Here is a 13,927-nt window from a genome sequence, read left to right as displayed (position 1 = left end):
GATGGGTATGCAGATTACCTGTATTTTTTTTTCTTTTTTTTTTCTCTTATATTTTTTAAATGCAAACACATATATATATATAAGTTTTAAGAATATATAACATAAGTAATTATTTAAAATATCATAATATATAATAAAAATATTTAAAATCTTAAAGCAAAAAAAATTTGTTATATGAAAGGTGCGATAAGAAATTAGGATTAGAATTTTTAGGATGGATAAATAAAAAAATATATATTTTAATTAAGAAAATATATTTTTTAATTAAAAAATATATGTGCGGGTATCAATGGGTACCCGCGGATTACCCAAAATGCCCACAGCTTAATGGGTACCCATTCGTTTTACCGGTAATTTTTTGAGTTAAAAAAGTTGGTATCCATACCCGCAAATTTACAGATAACCCCCGGGCACATGCGGGTATAGATCGAGATTGCCGGGCCTAGTCATGACAGAAACCTTACCTTAGCGACCAAGCAGTGGATTTTTTACATCAATAATTGGAATGTATTAATTAAATTAATGAAACAAAAACAAAGAAGGGTTGAAACTTGAAACTAGGGGTCCATTTGGACATATATTCAAACTTAATCTTCACTGGATTACTACCCCGACAACCAAACCTTTGTGGCTTTTTGAACTAGGAAGCTCTGAAGCAGCGAGACGAAGGTAAAGAGCGCCTCCGCCAGTTCCATTATATTGCTCTTGTAGATGTGGAACGAGGATGAGGAAGAAGAGGAAGAAGAAGAGAACGGTATTAGAAGAGTCCAAAATGGTGGGCGGCATTTTCGTAGATTTCAGGTGTGATCAGGAGTAAAAGTTTTGACCCGGAAAGGTCATTGTTTGACGGTGCATAGAGAGAGAATCTCTTTCTCTCTCTCTCGTCGTTTTGTTGTGAAGACTATTACTAGAGATTTTATATACAAGAAAATGGAGATTTTTTCTCCTTTTTTGTAGGACCATGTACTAAGACCAGAGTTGGAAACTCCAATGTTTCTTCAGGTAATTACAAATTTACAATGGTACATAACAAATGCGTGGGGCCTACTGATGCTAGCGTGTGTGGGTAGTTTCGCTTTGTGGTCAAATTGCTTGGTCGCTGAAACTTTCGGTGCCCTCTCTTACGGGGCATTGAATGCTCGTTCATTCACAGTTGAAGATCCTCTACAAAGGTCTCCACCGAGTGTACTCCATCTGTGCACGTGGCTACCTTTCATTGGTTGTGTGATTTGAGGGTGAGAGAGTAAGAAACCCATGGTTGGTCGCCACGTCGACGGTTGCAGATTACTTTGTACTGAGGGGCCCGCAATCCCGTCGTTCTGAGAGCAAACGTTGGGCCCACCGTGCGGGAAGAGCACTTGTTTCATCTGGACCGTTGGATGTCTTTCAGATCAAACGGGTTTATGGCGGAACTTCTAGTTATCGCAGCTTGTTCAGCGTATCGAGCATGTCAAGTTCAAGACCAATAAGCGCCGACCACATTTGAAATAGCTTTATTTAAGTCTTTTTGTTTTGTATGTTTAGGAGCTTTATTTAAGTCTTTTTATTTTGTGTATTATTATTATTATTATTATTTTTAGAGATAGATAGCACGTTATCTATTTTGTTTATTTTATTTAGAAATAAACTTAGTTGAAAATATGAATCAGTTAGAATTTGAACTTAAAACCTCGGCTATCAATCACCACGTCCTTTATCATTTGCTATAAGGACGGTCGATGTTTTGTGTATTATTGATAAAAGGTAAATTAATTTCAATACTGTATGCATGCATCCTTGTTTTTTTTGTGTCATTCATTTGTCAATCTTTTTTGAAGCTCACATTTAAATGCTATTATTATTTATTGATATTTTTTCTTTTTCAGAATTGAGCGTATGCAATAAGTAAAGAATTAATATATTTCTAGTGTACGAGCTAGTATTCATATATACTATATGGGGGCAATTTCATCACTAGCCCTCTTAAACATATAAATATCACAAATACCCCTATAAAATTAAAAATATCATATATACCCCTTCAAAGGTAGAAAAATATCACAATTACCCTTTATTCTAACTTACGTTAGGATAAAATTATAAAATGACTAATTTACCCCTTAAAAGTTATTTGGGTTATTCTTTTGATAACAAATAATAGAGGAGTAATTTCATGAATACCCTTCTAATTTCTAATACTAATTATTGGTGGATAAAATAAGTGGAAACCCCTCACCTATAGGTCATTTTGAAATATAACCCCTTAACTTCAATTTTTTAACATTTAGAGAGCACTTTAACTTTTAGTTTTTTTTTGTTTTTGCGTTTTACTTAGTTAAAAGTTTTTCAATTGAGATCACTCATACATGAATTTGATAAAATTTTTAACTTAGTTAGAAAAAAAAAACACTCAATTGCAAAAGTAAAGAATCACTACACTTGAGAGGATGTATATATATAGAGAGAGAGAGTCAGGCTACTATACTCTTATGAGTGTGATCGCCTTCTTACTCATAAGTCGTTTTCAATAATAAAGCTTCTGAATTGACGATCCATAACGTTAATATTATCTAGAATATTCAAAACTTCAAGAAATCAAATTTTATAATTTTTTATATCATTACGATCAAAAGATCTCAAAATTAACAATTTTTAATGGTCAGTATGGAATACTTGCTAGTTTAATGGTGAAACAAAAATCGGAATCAATTGAATTTTTGATAGAAAATTTTATTTACTATCTAAATAAAGATCAGTATAGAAATTTTGACAGCTCATTTTATGCCTACTTGATGGACGTTATTATGATTTCAAAAAATCACAAAATTTATTTTTTAAAAATTGCAAACACTCTAGATCATATTTAATATAGTAGATCGTCGATTCGGAAGCTCCATTATCGAAAAAACTTATGAGTACATAGGGCTCTATACTTATAAAAGTATTGTAGCCCTACTTTTATATATATATATATATATATATATATATATATATATATATAAAATTTAAAGTTAAGATCATGCTGAAGTGGACTAATAGGTGAGAGGGTCTTCATACAATGTTACTTTTTTTGTTGACAATAAATGTTCAATTAGAAAACTGTTGCTTGAGCAGGTCATATGAAAAATACTCTAATATCAAGAATTTTGATATCAAAATATTTTTAATTTGACTTATGTGAGTTATTTAAATAAAATTCAAAAAAAAATCTTGAAATAATTAATGTTAAATACTACAGTGGATAATTGCAGTACAACTATTATATAATTTAAAAGCGAAAATCATAACAAGATTTAATTATTACACTTAATAGATTGCAGATTTTTAATTGTAAAATTTTAAAGAGAATGTTGAATTATTATGTGATTGAAAGGTTAAGAATTAATCATATAATTAATCTTAAATTATTACACTTAGTTAAATTAGTAATAAGGGTAAAATTGGTATTTAAAGAATTTTAGATGACTTTTTTAACGGAATGTTAGGCTTAAGGGTATTTATGAATATTTTTGCTTTTTAGAGGGGTATTCTTGATATTTTCTAATTTAGAGGGCTATCTATGAAATTACTGTCTCCTAGAGGGGTACTGATGAAATTATCCCTACTATATAAGAGTACCTCGATTTGATCATATAATTAATTACGAGGCAATATTTTAACTCTCCCTCCTGCATTCCCAAATGGATAGCAAAAGCAATCCATGCTTCGCTCTTCCTCCTTTTTATCCCTCCTTTCTCTTCTTCTTCTTCTTCTTCTTTTCCCTCAAAACACATCTCTCTCTACCAACTGATTCTCTCTCTTTGGGCCAATCTCTCTCTGGAAACCAAACTCTGATCTCCAAAGAAGGCAACTTCGCGTTGGGTTTCTTCTCCCCATCCACCTCCAACAACAACTTTTACATTGGCATCTGGTACAAGAAACTCCCAACTAAAACTGTCGTCTGGGTTGCAAATAGAGATGCCCCCATATTCGATACTTCATCAGCAGAACTAAAAATCTCAGATCAAGGCAATCTTGTGCTTCTCAATGGCTCCAAGTCTCCGATTTGGTCGTCGAGTTCGACCCCCTCAAACTCCAACGCCACTACAGCGGTTCTCCTCGATAGCAGCAATCTCATTCTCACGGACAGTGTAAGGATTAAAGCTCCTTTTTGTAGTTTAGAGGGATTGAACTGATAATCAAAGCTCATTATCGAATCAGAGTTGAAGGTTCTTTACTCCTCAGAGACCATAAAATCTCTAATTGAGAAATGATTCGGCACTTAATTTTATAAATAATAAAAAATTTCTTAACTGTTCATCAATAAAGAATAAAATAATTTAGACATTATTTAATATGTTTAAGAAAATTTTGAGTTACTCTAATTTAGATATTAATGTTGTATCACTATTTAAAAAAATTTTAAAAGTGGGTAAATATTTAAATTCAATATATATAGTATAATTAAGAAACTTTAGAATTTCTTTAATTCAGACATTAATTTTGTATCGCTATTTAGAAAAAATTAAATGTGGTTAAATATTTAATTTAATAGGAATATAGTGTATAATTCAAATTTATTCTTAGAATAGAATTTTACAGGCTAAATTAATTCAAATTNTTAATTTAATAGGAATATAGTGTATAATTCAAATTTATTCTTAGAATAGAATTTTACAGGCTAAATTAATTCAAATTTTAATAGTAAAAATTTATTTTTTAAATAATGAGATCATGTATTATAATTTAAAAATATAAACTAAAATTAAATTTGAAGGTTAGAACCTAAACAATATATAAAAACATTCTATAAGTCTAAACAGTATGATGCAATTTAAACTTACGATTAAATAAATTTAGACTATGTAATTTAAATTTTAAGTTTATAATAAATCTTCACAATAGAGTTTTAACAAAGTAACAAAATTAGGATTGTAGATAAATTTGATAAAATCTATAAGGAACAAATCTAGACTATTTGTATATTTTATCAATTTGATCAGTCTAATTGATTTGATTTGTTAGTTGGTTTTGATTTTTACCTTTAAACTTTTTCAGTTTTCAATCAATTTTTAAAATTTTAGTTCCTTATAGTTTAGTTTCAATTAGCTTCCTAACTATTATTATTCATTTTAATTAACTTAGTATCAATGATTTAAAAATTAAATTGAACCGGCTAGTTCAACCGGTCTGACTGCAGTCTAGTGTATCAAGCTATTTGGTTCAATTCTTTGAACTGAAAAAGGTTGAGAACAGTTTTGAATTTTTAGAGATAATAAACGTTTTAAAACATAATGACATTTAAACTATCAGAGATAATAAACATTTAAACGTAAAAATTAAAAACGTTAAGATTAGTGGTAAAAAAAAAGTAATCATTAGGGACTAAAGGTTAGCGATGTCAATAGGTCAGATTTGAGCCAGATTTTCAAAATTCGAAACCGAACCGTTTGAAAACCTGCATTTGAATCTGATGCATTTTAAACAATATATAGAAGTTTTGGGTTAATATCAATGATTTAACCAGTATATTAAGTTAGCATTAATGATTTAAAAATTAGATTGAACTGACTGGTTCGACTAGTCAGACCATAACTAAGTCTATTATGCGGCTTGGTTTAACCCTTTGAACTGAATAAGATTAAGAATAATTTAAACCGTTAGAAATAATAAACGTTTTAAATATAATAATATTTTAACCGCTAGAGATAATAAATATTTCAAACATAATTTTAAACATAAAAATTAAAAAGTTTAAAATTACTCGTTGATGTCAACGGATTAGATTTGGGTCGGATTTTCAAAAACCTTTGGACTTAATTTGCGGTAGTATTTTAACGATTTTATACCCTCAAAAGAATTTTTATTAAGTTGAATTGTCATTCACTGTTAAAATTTTAAAAATTTAAAATTTTTAGGAATAGCAAACTTACGCAACATAAGATGTTCATACACAGTATTCAATATTTAACATTTTTTTAAAAAAAATTATATATTAAAATTTGTAAATTTTTAAAACTATAATATTTAGACATTAAATGAACAAATAATCAACAACATAAAAAGAAGGTGATGGATTTTGTAAGTAAATGCTCAAAATATATAATAGAAACGCGATTATATTTATAAATTTTGTAAGTCTTGTTAATGTCATAAAATATGAATTGAATTCTAATTAAATTTCTGAGCTTTTTAGAGGTGTAGTATACAAAAGTATACATTGGGTATGTGTAGGTAGGTGATAGCCAATTAATTTAGCTAATTTAGCATTTATATATTTAAATTTGATAGAAGGCTAAGAAAAAATCGTATTATTTATCAAAATATGTAAACTAAAGAAACAAAAATATAATTTGAATTGAATTATGAAACTTATTTAGAAAGACATTAAAAACAATGAAAAAGAAAATAATTGATTAGGAATTAAACAAATAAATCTAGATAAAAAATAGATTATTAAAAAAAGACATATCAGTAATAGAAAAGAAGATATATATGTATATAGAGAGAGAGAGAGAGTTGAGGTAGAATACTTCCAAAAGCACCAAGGGGTTGGTGCTTTTGAATTTTTAGCCCTTGGATAGAGAGATATAAGGTTGTGATGACGATGATAGGTGGTTAAAGGGAAGAAAATTCGGCTCTCCCAACAAAAAGATATTAAAAACAATGAAAAAAAAAATGATTCAGCTGAGACTTTGAGATCTTTAATTAAAAAAATAAATTTAGGTAAAAATTAGATTATTAAAAAAAGACATGTCACTAATAGAAAAGAAAGAAAAATTAAAAAAAAAGAAGAAAATATATTAGCAGTAGATGTAAGGGGAGGGAGAGTATTTAGACACGCATAAACTGCCCAAGCATGGACGACCGCCGATGGACTGTTGTCGATGTGCCTGCAACGTATTGGAAAAATCCACAACGAAAATCTGATTGTAATTCAAATCTAACTGATTTTATAATAAAATTAATAAATTCAATTTATAGATGATCGCTAAATTTCAAAATAAATTGGTAAAAAAGAAATCCAAGAATAATTTACTCCGGAAGTGTGTGAAGCACCACTCTAAGACGTATTTCTGTCATTCGTGCAGGATTAACCGAAAACACCGTCTCAAAGTACAATCGAAATTCTCCCTTCTACGAGCACGAACGCGGAAGAGATTGACGGAAATCCTTTCAACACCCGGCGATAAATGAATCGAATAAAATAGAAAAAGTATCAGAATAATAAACTCTCCAATATAATTTTGTTAAAGAAAATTAAATCTCCAAAATTATATGCATCTCGGATCATTAGATGTCCAAGAGTGTATATATATATATATATATATATATATATATATATATATATATATATATATATATATATATATATATATATCATGGAATTAAGAGCTGTTCCCAACGTTCCTCCCCGTGCTGAACGGATGGGCGCACGATGCGCCATATCCGCAAGAAATAACGGCTCTTAAATATGCAATTATATATTAATAAATTAAATAATTAAGTAACTTAAATAATAATAAAAAATAAAAATAAGTTAAAATAATAATAATAATATAGAGGATTTTGAATTTTTCTTCAACACTGAGGACGATAACGATGATACGCCAGCGAAGGCGACGACGAAAATGTGCCAGCGAGGAGGACGACAACGATGTGCCGGCGAAGATGATGCGCCGGCGAGGATGACGACAATGTGTTAGAAAGGACGGTGACTTACAATAGACCATGACAGAGAAGGTGTGGAAGGAATAAAAGTAAGGACGACAACAATATGTCAAGGAGGACGACGACTTACAATAGACCATGATAGAGGAAGTATCGAGGAGATATTGAGAGGCAGTAAAAATATTTGAGAAACCATAAGAGGATAGGCTCTATCTTTGATAAAGATAAGTATATGCAAGATTGGGATAAGGGTAAGGAGGTTGGGGAAATTGAATAGCGGATATTTTATGCGAGGATATTAGTCAAGATATGCTTTATATTTAAGAAACGTATGGCTAACGGGTATTACGCGTGAAAAAACTATAATGAGATGAAAAGTGATGGATATCACGCATAAAAAAAAGATTTAGTAGATTGGATATGGATTTTAACCTAAAAGTATCAAAAATTTTAATTCATATTTAAATCAAAATATTACATTCAATTTTAAATTAAATTTATATTTATATTTTAAATTTAAATTGTTATTGGTGGTATATGTCTATTTATTATGTAATTTTTTTTCTAACTTTAACTTATCTCCAAATAAATTTTATATATTTTTAATTAAGTTAAACTGTAAAATATTTAATTCACGATTTAAACTCAAATTTTAATTTTAATTTTAAAATTTATAAATTTAGATTTAAATTATATAATTAAATTTTAATTATATATTTTAGATAAATAAAAATTCTAAATCAAATAAAATTAAAATTTATATAGATATTTAAATTTAAATTTAAATTTGATTATTGGTTGCAATTAATGGAAAATTAATATAATAACTAAATATTAATATATAAAATTAAGATAATATTTAAATATTCATCTTAAAAAAGTGTTATGTTATGATTGGATATTTTGTTTATGACTGGATATTTTGTTGGTGTATTTGTTATGATTGGATATTATGTAGGTAAGGGGTATTTCTTTACGACTGAATATTATGCAAGTATACATATATGATAGGCTGTGCAGATAAGTATTATGATTAGATAATATGTGGTAGATATTTTGCATTAAAAAGAAAATATTAAGAAACACGTAGATAGAAAATTATGTGTACGATATTAATACGAAAGTATTATTGTCACAAAAGGTAACCGATATTTTTATTTTCAACCGTTGGATGAGATCCAATGGCGAAAGAGTACTATCTATATTTAAAGAATAAATTATTATTTAATGAATTGTTTGAAATGAATGATTCGAAATAACTGGACATAAAATATTACTAAAAAAGATAAAGGTATTTTTGAAAAGAGAAAAAAAAGCAAACCTCACATTTTTAAAAGTTGTATAGATTATATAATATAAAATTAATTAGGATTCTGGTCAAGTTCAAGGTGGGTAAAAATAAAATCAATATTCGGTCATTGAAACAAACAGAGAAGAGAGATGTTAGATTATATAATATAGTGAGGACAAAATTACTTAATGCCCTCCAAATTAAAAGATCAAAATATTCTTTTTTTCAGGTATCTAAGTAACAGATACCTTTTTTAAAATAATGTACTATTGGGGATCACAACTAAATAAAAAAGTAATTAAATCTAAGCCATTAAATAGGAAAGAATGAACGGCATCCAAATATTAAATGTACAGAAAGATTGCGATCTCTGATTAGTATTGATTGTTGAATAGATAATCACCTTTAAATGGAGAGATATGTTGTTCTATTTTTCATTGTTATTGTACATTGTTATCTTCACACACACACACCCACACACAAATAGGATAAGGTAGAACACAATTAATGTCACGTCTATGGATGCAGGTGAATTCATCGATCATATGGCAGAGCTTCGACCATCCAGGTGATACTTGGATGCCGGGTGGATGGCTTGGGTTTAACAAGATTACCGGAGAGTATCAAAGCATCACTTGTTGGGAAAACTCCGAAAACCCTGCCCCTGGTCCTTTTTCTGAGAGCTTGGACCCAAATGGATCAAATCAATCTGTTCTTCTATACAATAGGTCTCAAGTATATGGGAGTAGTGGGCTATGGAATGGCCAATACTTCTCTTCATTTCCGATAACTGGACGACAAAGTGTGTTTAACTTCACCTTTGTCGACAACCAAGAGGGAAAATACGTTATGTATACTATTGAAGATAGCTCGGTGATCACTCGCTCTGTGGTGGGCTCTTCAGGGCTAGCGCAGCAACTTCTTTGGCTAAGCAATAGACAAGAGTGGCAGCCAGTGTTTACTCTACCTCTATCTCATTGTGATGTGCCCTCTGTTTGTGGACCTTTTGGGCTTTGTGACCTGCAAAGCCTGAGCCTTTGTCGATGCCCCCAGGGATTTGAGCCAGCATTAAATGAGGAATGGGAGCTAAATGATTGGAATTCGGGGTGTAAAAGAAAAACCCAGTTGAAATGTGGGACTAAATCAAGCCTGAATAGAGGAGGAGAAGAAGAAGAGAGAGATGGGTTTCTTATGATGATTAATATGAGATTGCCGAGTAATGGAGAGAAATTAATGGTTAGAAGTGCTGAGGAGTGTGAAATGGCTTGTTTGAACAATTGCTCTTGCAGTGCTTATTATTTTGATACCAGCTGTTTGATCTGGACGGCCAATCTTCAAAATCTTCAGCAGTTATACAGTGGTGATCAAGGAGGTGGTACACTTTTTCTCCGACTTGCTGCAGCTGATCTTCCTAGTACAAACAATTCACACAAAGTAAAAACTGTTGTTATAGTAAGCTTAGTCGGCGGTCTACTTGGTATTACAGTCATTGTTCTCTTTGGACTAATTTGGTTATGTAGACGTTGGAGGAAGTCTCGAATAGCGAGCAAAGTGGAGGGCTCTTTGATTCGATTCTCACACGGTGATTTACGGCACGCCACGAAGAACTTCTCAGAGAAGCTTGGCGGTGGCGGCTTTGGCTCGGTATTCAAAGGAGCACTTCCGGACTCGACACAAGTAGCTGTGAAGAAGCTCGAGGGATCCAGACAGGGCGAAAAACAGTTCCAGGCAGAGGTGCTTACTCTTGGAGCCATCCAGCACATTAATCTTCTCCGCCTCCGCGGCTTCTGCTGTGAGAGAAGCCAAAGGCTTCTGGTCTACGAGTTCATGCCGCACAGATCCCTAGATTCCGTTCTGTTTAAAATGGACTCCGATATCATGCTAAGCTGGAACATGCGCTATAGAATAGTTCTTGGAATTGCGCAGGGATTAGCTTACCTTCACGAGAAGTGCCGAGAATGCATCATACACTGCGACATAAAGCCTGATAACATACTTTTGGATGCCGACTTCAAAGCAAAGGTTGCAGACTTTGGCATGGCCAAGCTTATCGGTCGAGATTTTAGCCGAGTCTTAACAACGATGAGGGGGACAATCGGGTACTTAGCTCCTGAATGGATTTCCGGTTTACCAATTAGCCCAAAAGTGGATGTTTATAGCTTTGGAATGATGCTTTTCGAGATAATATCCGGTCAAAGGAATAGTACGCACTTTGAGGAGGGCAGTAAGTACTACTATCCTTCATGGGCTGTGCAAAAAGTGATCGAGGGCGACGAGAAGTGCTTGTTGGACAGCAGATTGGGTGGCGAGGCCGATTTGGAGGAGGTGAAAAGGGCTTCTAGAGTGGCTTGTTGGTGTATTCAAGATGCAGAGTTGGACAGGCCAACAATGGGGCAGGTGGTGCAGATCTTAGAGGGGGTTTTGCAGGTGAATGTACCGCGGATTCCGCGGTCTCTTCAGAACTTAATGGAGGATCAAATCTCACACATGTATGATGATGTGTCATCTGTTGCAGAGCAGGGTGCAAGTGAGAGCTCTCAAGGGGCGTACAAATAATGACTTCAACTGAAACATCAGTATACGTTGCAGTGCAGATGAGAAATATATGCAGTAGAGATTATAGAATAAATATTCGTCTCCCTTCCTCTCTCTTTTTTTTTCTTTTTTTTTTTTTTCTTTTTCTCTTTTTTTTTTTTTTGCCTAACAGATATAACAAATAGTATTTTTTGTATGTAAAAGGAGATGTATTAGATAAGTTACTCATGTCTAGCATTCAAACAAGTCCAGTAGTTTCACAACAAAGCTGAACTACTTTGGTTGGAAGTGCGGGGAAAAAAAGCAAAGAAGAAATAAGATAGAATTCCGGTTAAAAATAATGAAATTTGGAGAAGAAACCCAAAGCAAAATAGGCAAAAGTTGAGGTGATGCTAATACATTAAAAAATTTTGGACCTATTTCAGAATGTCACATTGTTAAGGGATCTATATGCTAATCTTACTGGTTTCAGAGCGTAACGCTACCAACGCGCTCCTCAATGAGCTCAATGAGCTCTCATTGACTCTTTGGCGAGTCATATGGTTCGCTTTGCGTTTGAATCTTAAAAGTCTTTCTAATTAGAAATTTTTTACGTGTTGATCAGTGAATGCAGAGTGGATCCAATAGGGTTGAATGAGGGGCTCCTAATTCAACTTTTTTTTGGGCACTTTTACCTCGTGAAAACTTGTTGGAGCTCTTATCATGAAAATTTTGCATTTTTTAGCTGTTAAGTCATTGGATGGGGCGTTAATAGGCCGTTCGGGCCCAGCCTATTGATACGTCCGGCCCAAGAAAATGGTATTGGGCCCAATTAGGAAAAAGCGTCCAATCCATAACTGCTAACAATGTTCTATGGACCCAATAAGGGCTTGATCTGGGCTCGAGCCTAAAGTAGGGACCATCTTGTCACAAGGTCACCCAACCCTTGCCAAAACCTTACCTTAGTGATCACAAACAATGGATCTTTTTAGATCAATAATTGGAATATATTGACTAAATTAATAAAACAAAAACAAAGAAGAGTTGAAACTACGGGTCCATTTAGACATATATTAAAACTTATCTTTCACTGGATTATTACTTCCCCAACAACCAAACCTTTATTATGGCTTTTGAACTAGGAAGATCCGAAGCAGCGAGACGAAGGTAAAGATCGCCCCCGCCAGTTCCATTATATTGCTCTCGTAGATTAACCAAATCCCCATACCACAGGGAACATCCACTGTCATAGGAATAAGCAGTGCAAGAGCAATTGTTAAGGCAAGCTGATTCACAATCATCAGCGCTCCCGGCTCCGAAACTCCGAGGATTGTTAGGCAACTTTACACTATTCATTGGATAGAACCTATCTTTCTCCGTCTTCGCCGAGCTCTGAACACCGCAATTCAGCTGTGTTTTCCTCATGCATCCCCCGCTTTGATCGGCCAAACTCCAATCACTCGGATATTCTTCGACGAAACCCTTCATACAGTTGCAGAAGGGCAGCGAATTCTGGTTGCAAGTACCGAAAGGCCCGCAGAGAGCGTAAACTTCACACTGAGCTCTTGGTTGCGACCAGAAGAGCATCCAACCACTAGGCTCCACGCAGGTCACCTGCTGGATCAGACCGGAGCTTTGCATGATGAACCGTGAAGTAATCGAGTCGTCCTTAACTGAGCATGTGAAGTAATTCTCAGCGGCATTCGTCACGCATTCGAATTTGTAGATGTAATTCGTAGTAATCTCTGGGACATAGCTAAAGATCTGCCCATACCAAGGCCCACTACTCCAATATCCTACTGTTTTGTTCCATTGTATGAAGTATTGGCTAGTCCCATTAGAGCCTAGATCTAAAGAGTAGATCCCAGTAGCTGGATCATCTGAGTTTTTCCATGATTAGGCGTTGACTCACCCCGGTCAACTTGTTGACCCCTAGCTTACCTCCAGGGAGCCAAGTGTTGGTGGGGTGGTCGATACCCTGCCAAAAAACACTAGAGGGGTCGGACCCGTCCCTCAAAACAAGGCTTCCGGTGTCGAGGATCACGGCGACGGTCGAATTGGGGGTTAAATTGGCACCTGCGGACCAAATTGGGGATTTTGATGGGTTGAAGAGGACGAGGTCGCCATTATCGGAGATAGGGAGGTCGGAGGAGTCGGGGTCGGCGATTGGGGTCTCCTTATTCGCCACCCACAGCGTTGTTTGCTGCGAGATGGTGTTGTACCAGATCCCTATGTACCAATTTTGCGAGGAGGAGTTACCTGGCTGGAAGAAGCCCAGAGCAAATTTCGAGCTTTTGGGTTCCGGAGAGGGGCTGGGTTGGGGAGATAATGTCCGCGGCCATGGAGAGGTGGGATTGAAGAAGAAGAAGAAGAAGAAGAAGAAGAAGAAGAAACAGGGGAGAAGAGAGAGAGGAAGGGGAGGGGAAAAGGGGGTTTTTGGAGTCGCCAGGGATGGGGTAGAGAGTGAGAGAGAGAGAGAGAGAGAGAGAGAGA

General features: G+C 33.8%; 1 protein-coding gene and 1 pseudogene across 2 annotated transcripts; one reads left to right on the top strand and one right to left on the bottom strand.

The window, feature by feature from the left end:
- LOC109715773 (G-type lectin S-receptor-like serine/threonine-protein kinase At2g19130) lies at positions 3,634-11,743 on the top strand. 2 transcript variants are annotated; one of them, XM_020240930.1, is made up of 2 exons: positions 3,634-4,109; positions 9,449-11,743. In XM_020240930.1, exons 1-2 carry the CDS (start codon positions 3,660-3,662, stop codon positions 11,474-11,476), a joined length of 2,478 nt encoding a protein of 825 aa, XP_020096519.1. In that variant the 5' UTR covers positions 3,634-3,659; the 3' UTR covers positions 11,477-11,743. The 2 variants fall into 2 exon arrangements, with proteins under 2 accessions (XP_020096519.1, XP_020096520.1); XM_020240931.1 differs by lacking the exon at positions 3,634-4,109 and adding an exon at positions 7,050-7,174.
- On the bottom strand, positions 12,494-13,849 carry LOC109715774 (annotated as a pseudogene).

The sequence above is a fragment of the Ananas comosus genome, linkage group 9 (genome assembly GCF_001540865.1).
Source record: "Ananas comosus cultivar F153 linkage group 9, ASM154086v1, whole genome shotgun sequence".
Taxonomy (NCBI): domain Eukaryota; kingdom Viridiplantae; phylum Streptophyta; class Magnoliopsida; order Poales; family Bromeliaceae; genus Ananas; species Ananas comosus.
This window is presented reverse-complemented; position numbering and strand designations above follow the sequence as displayed.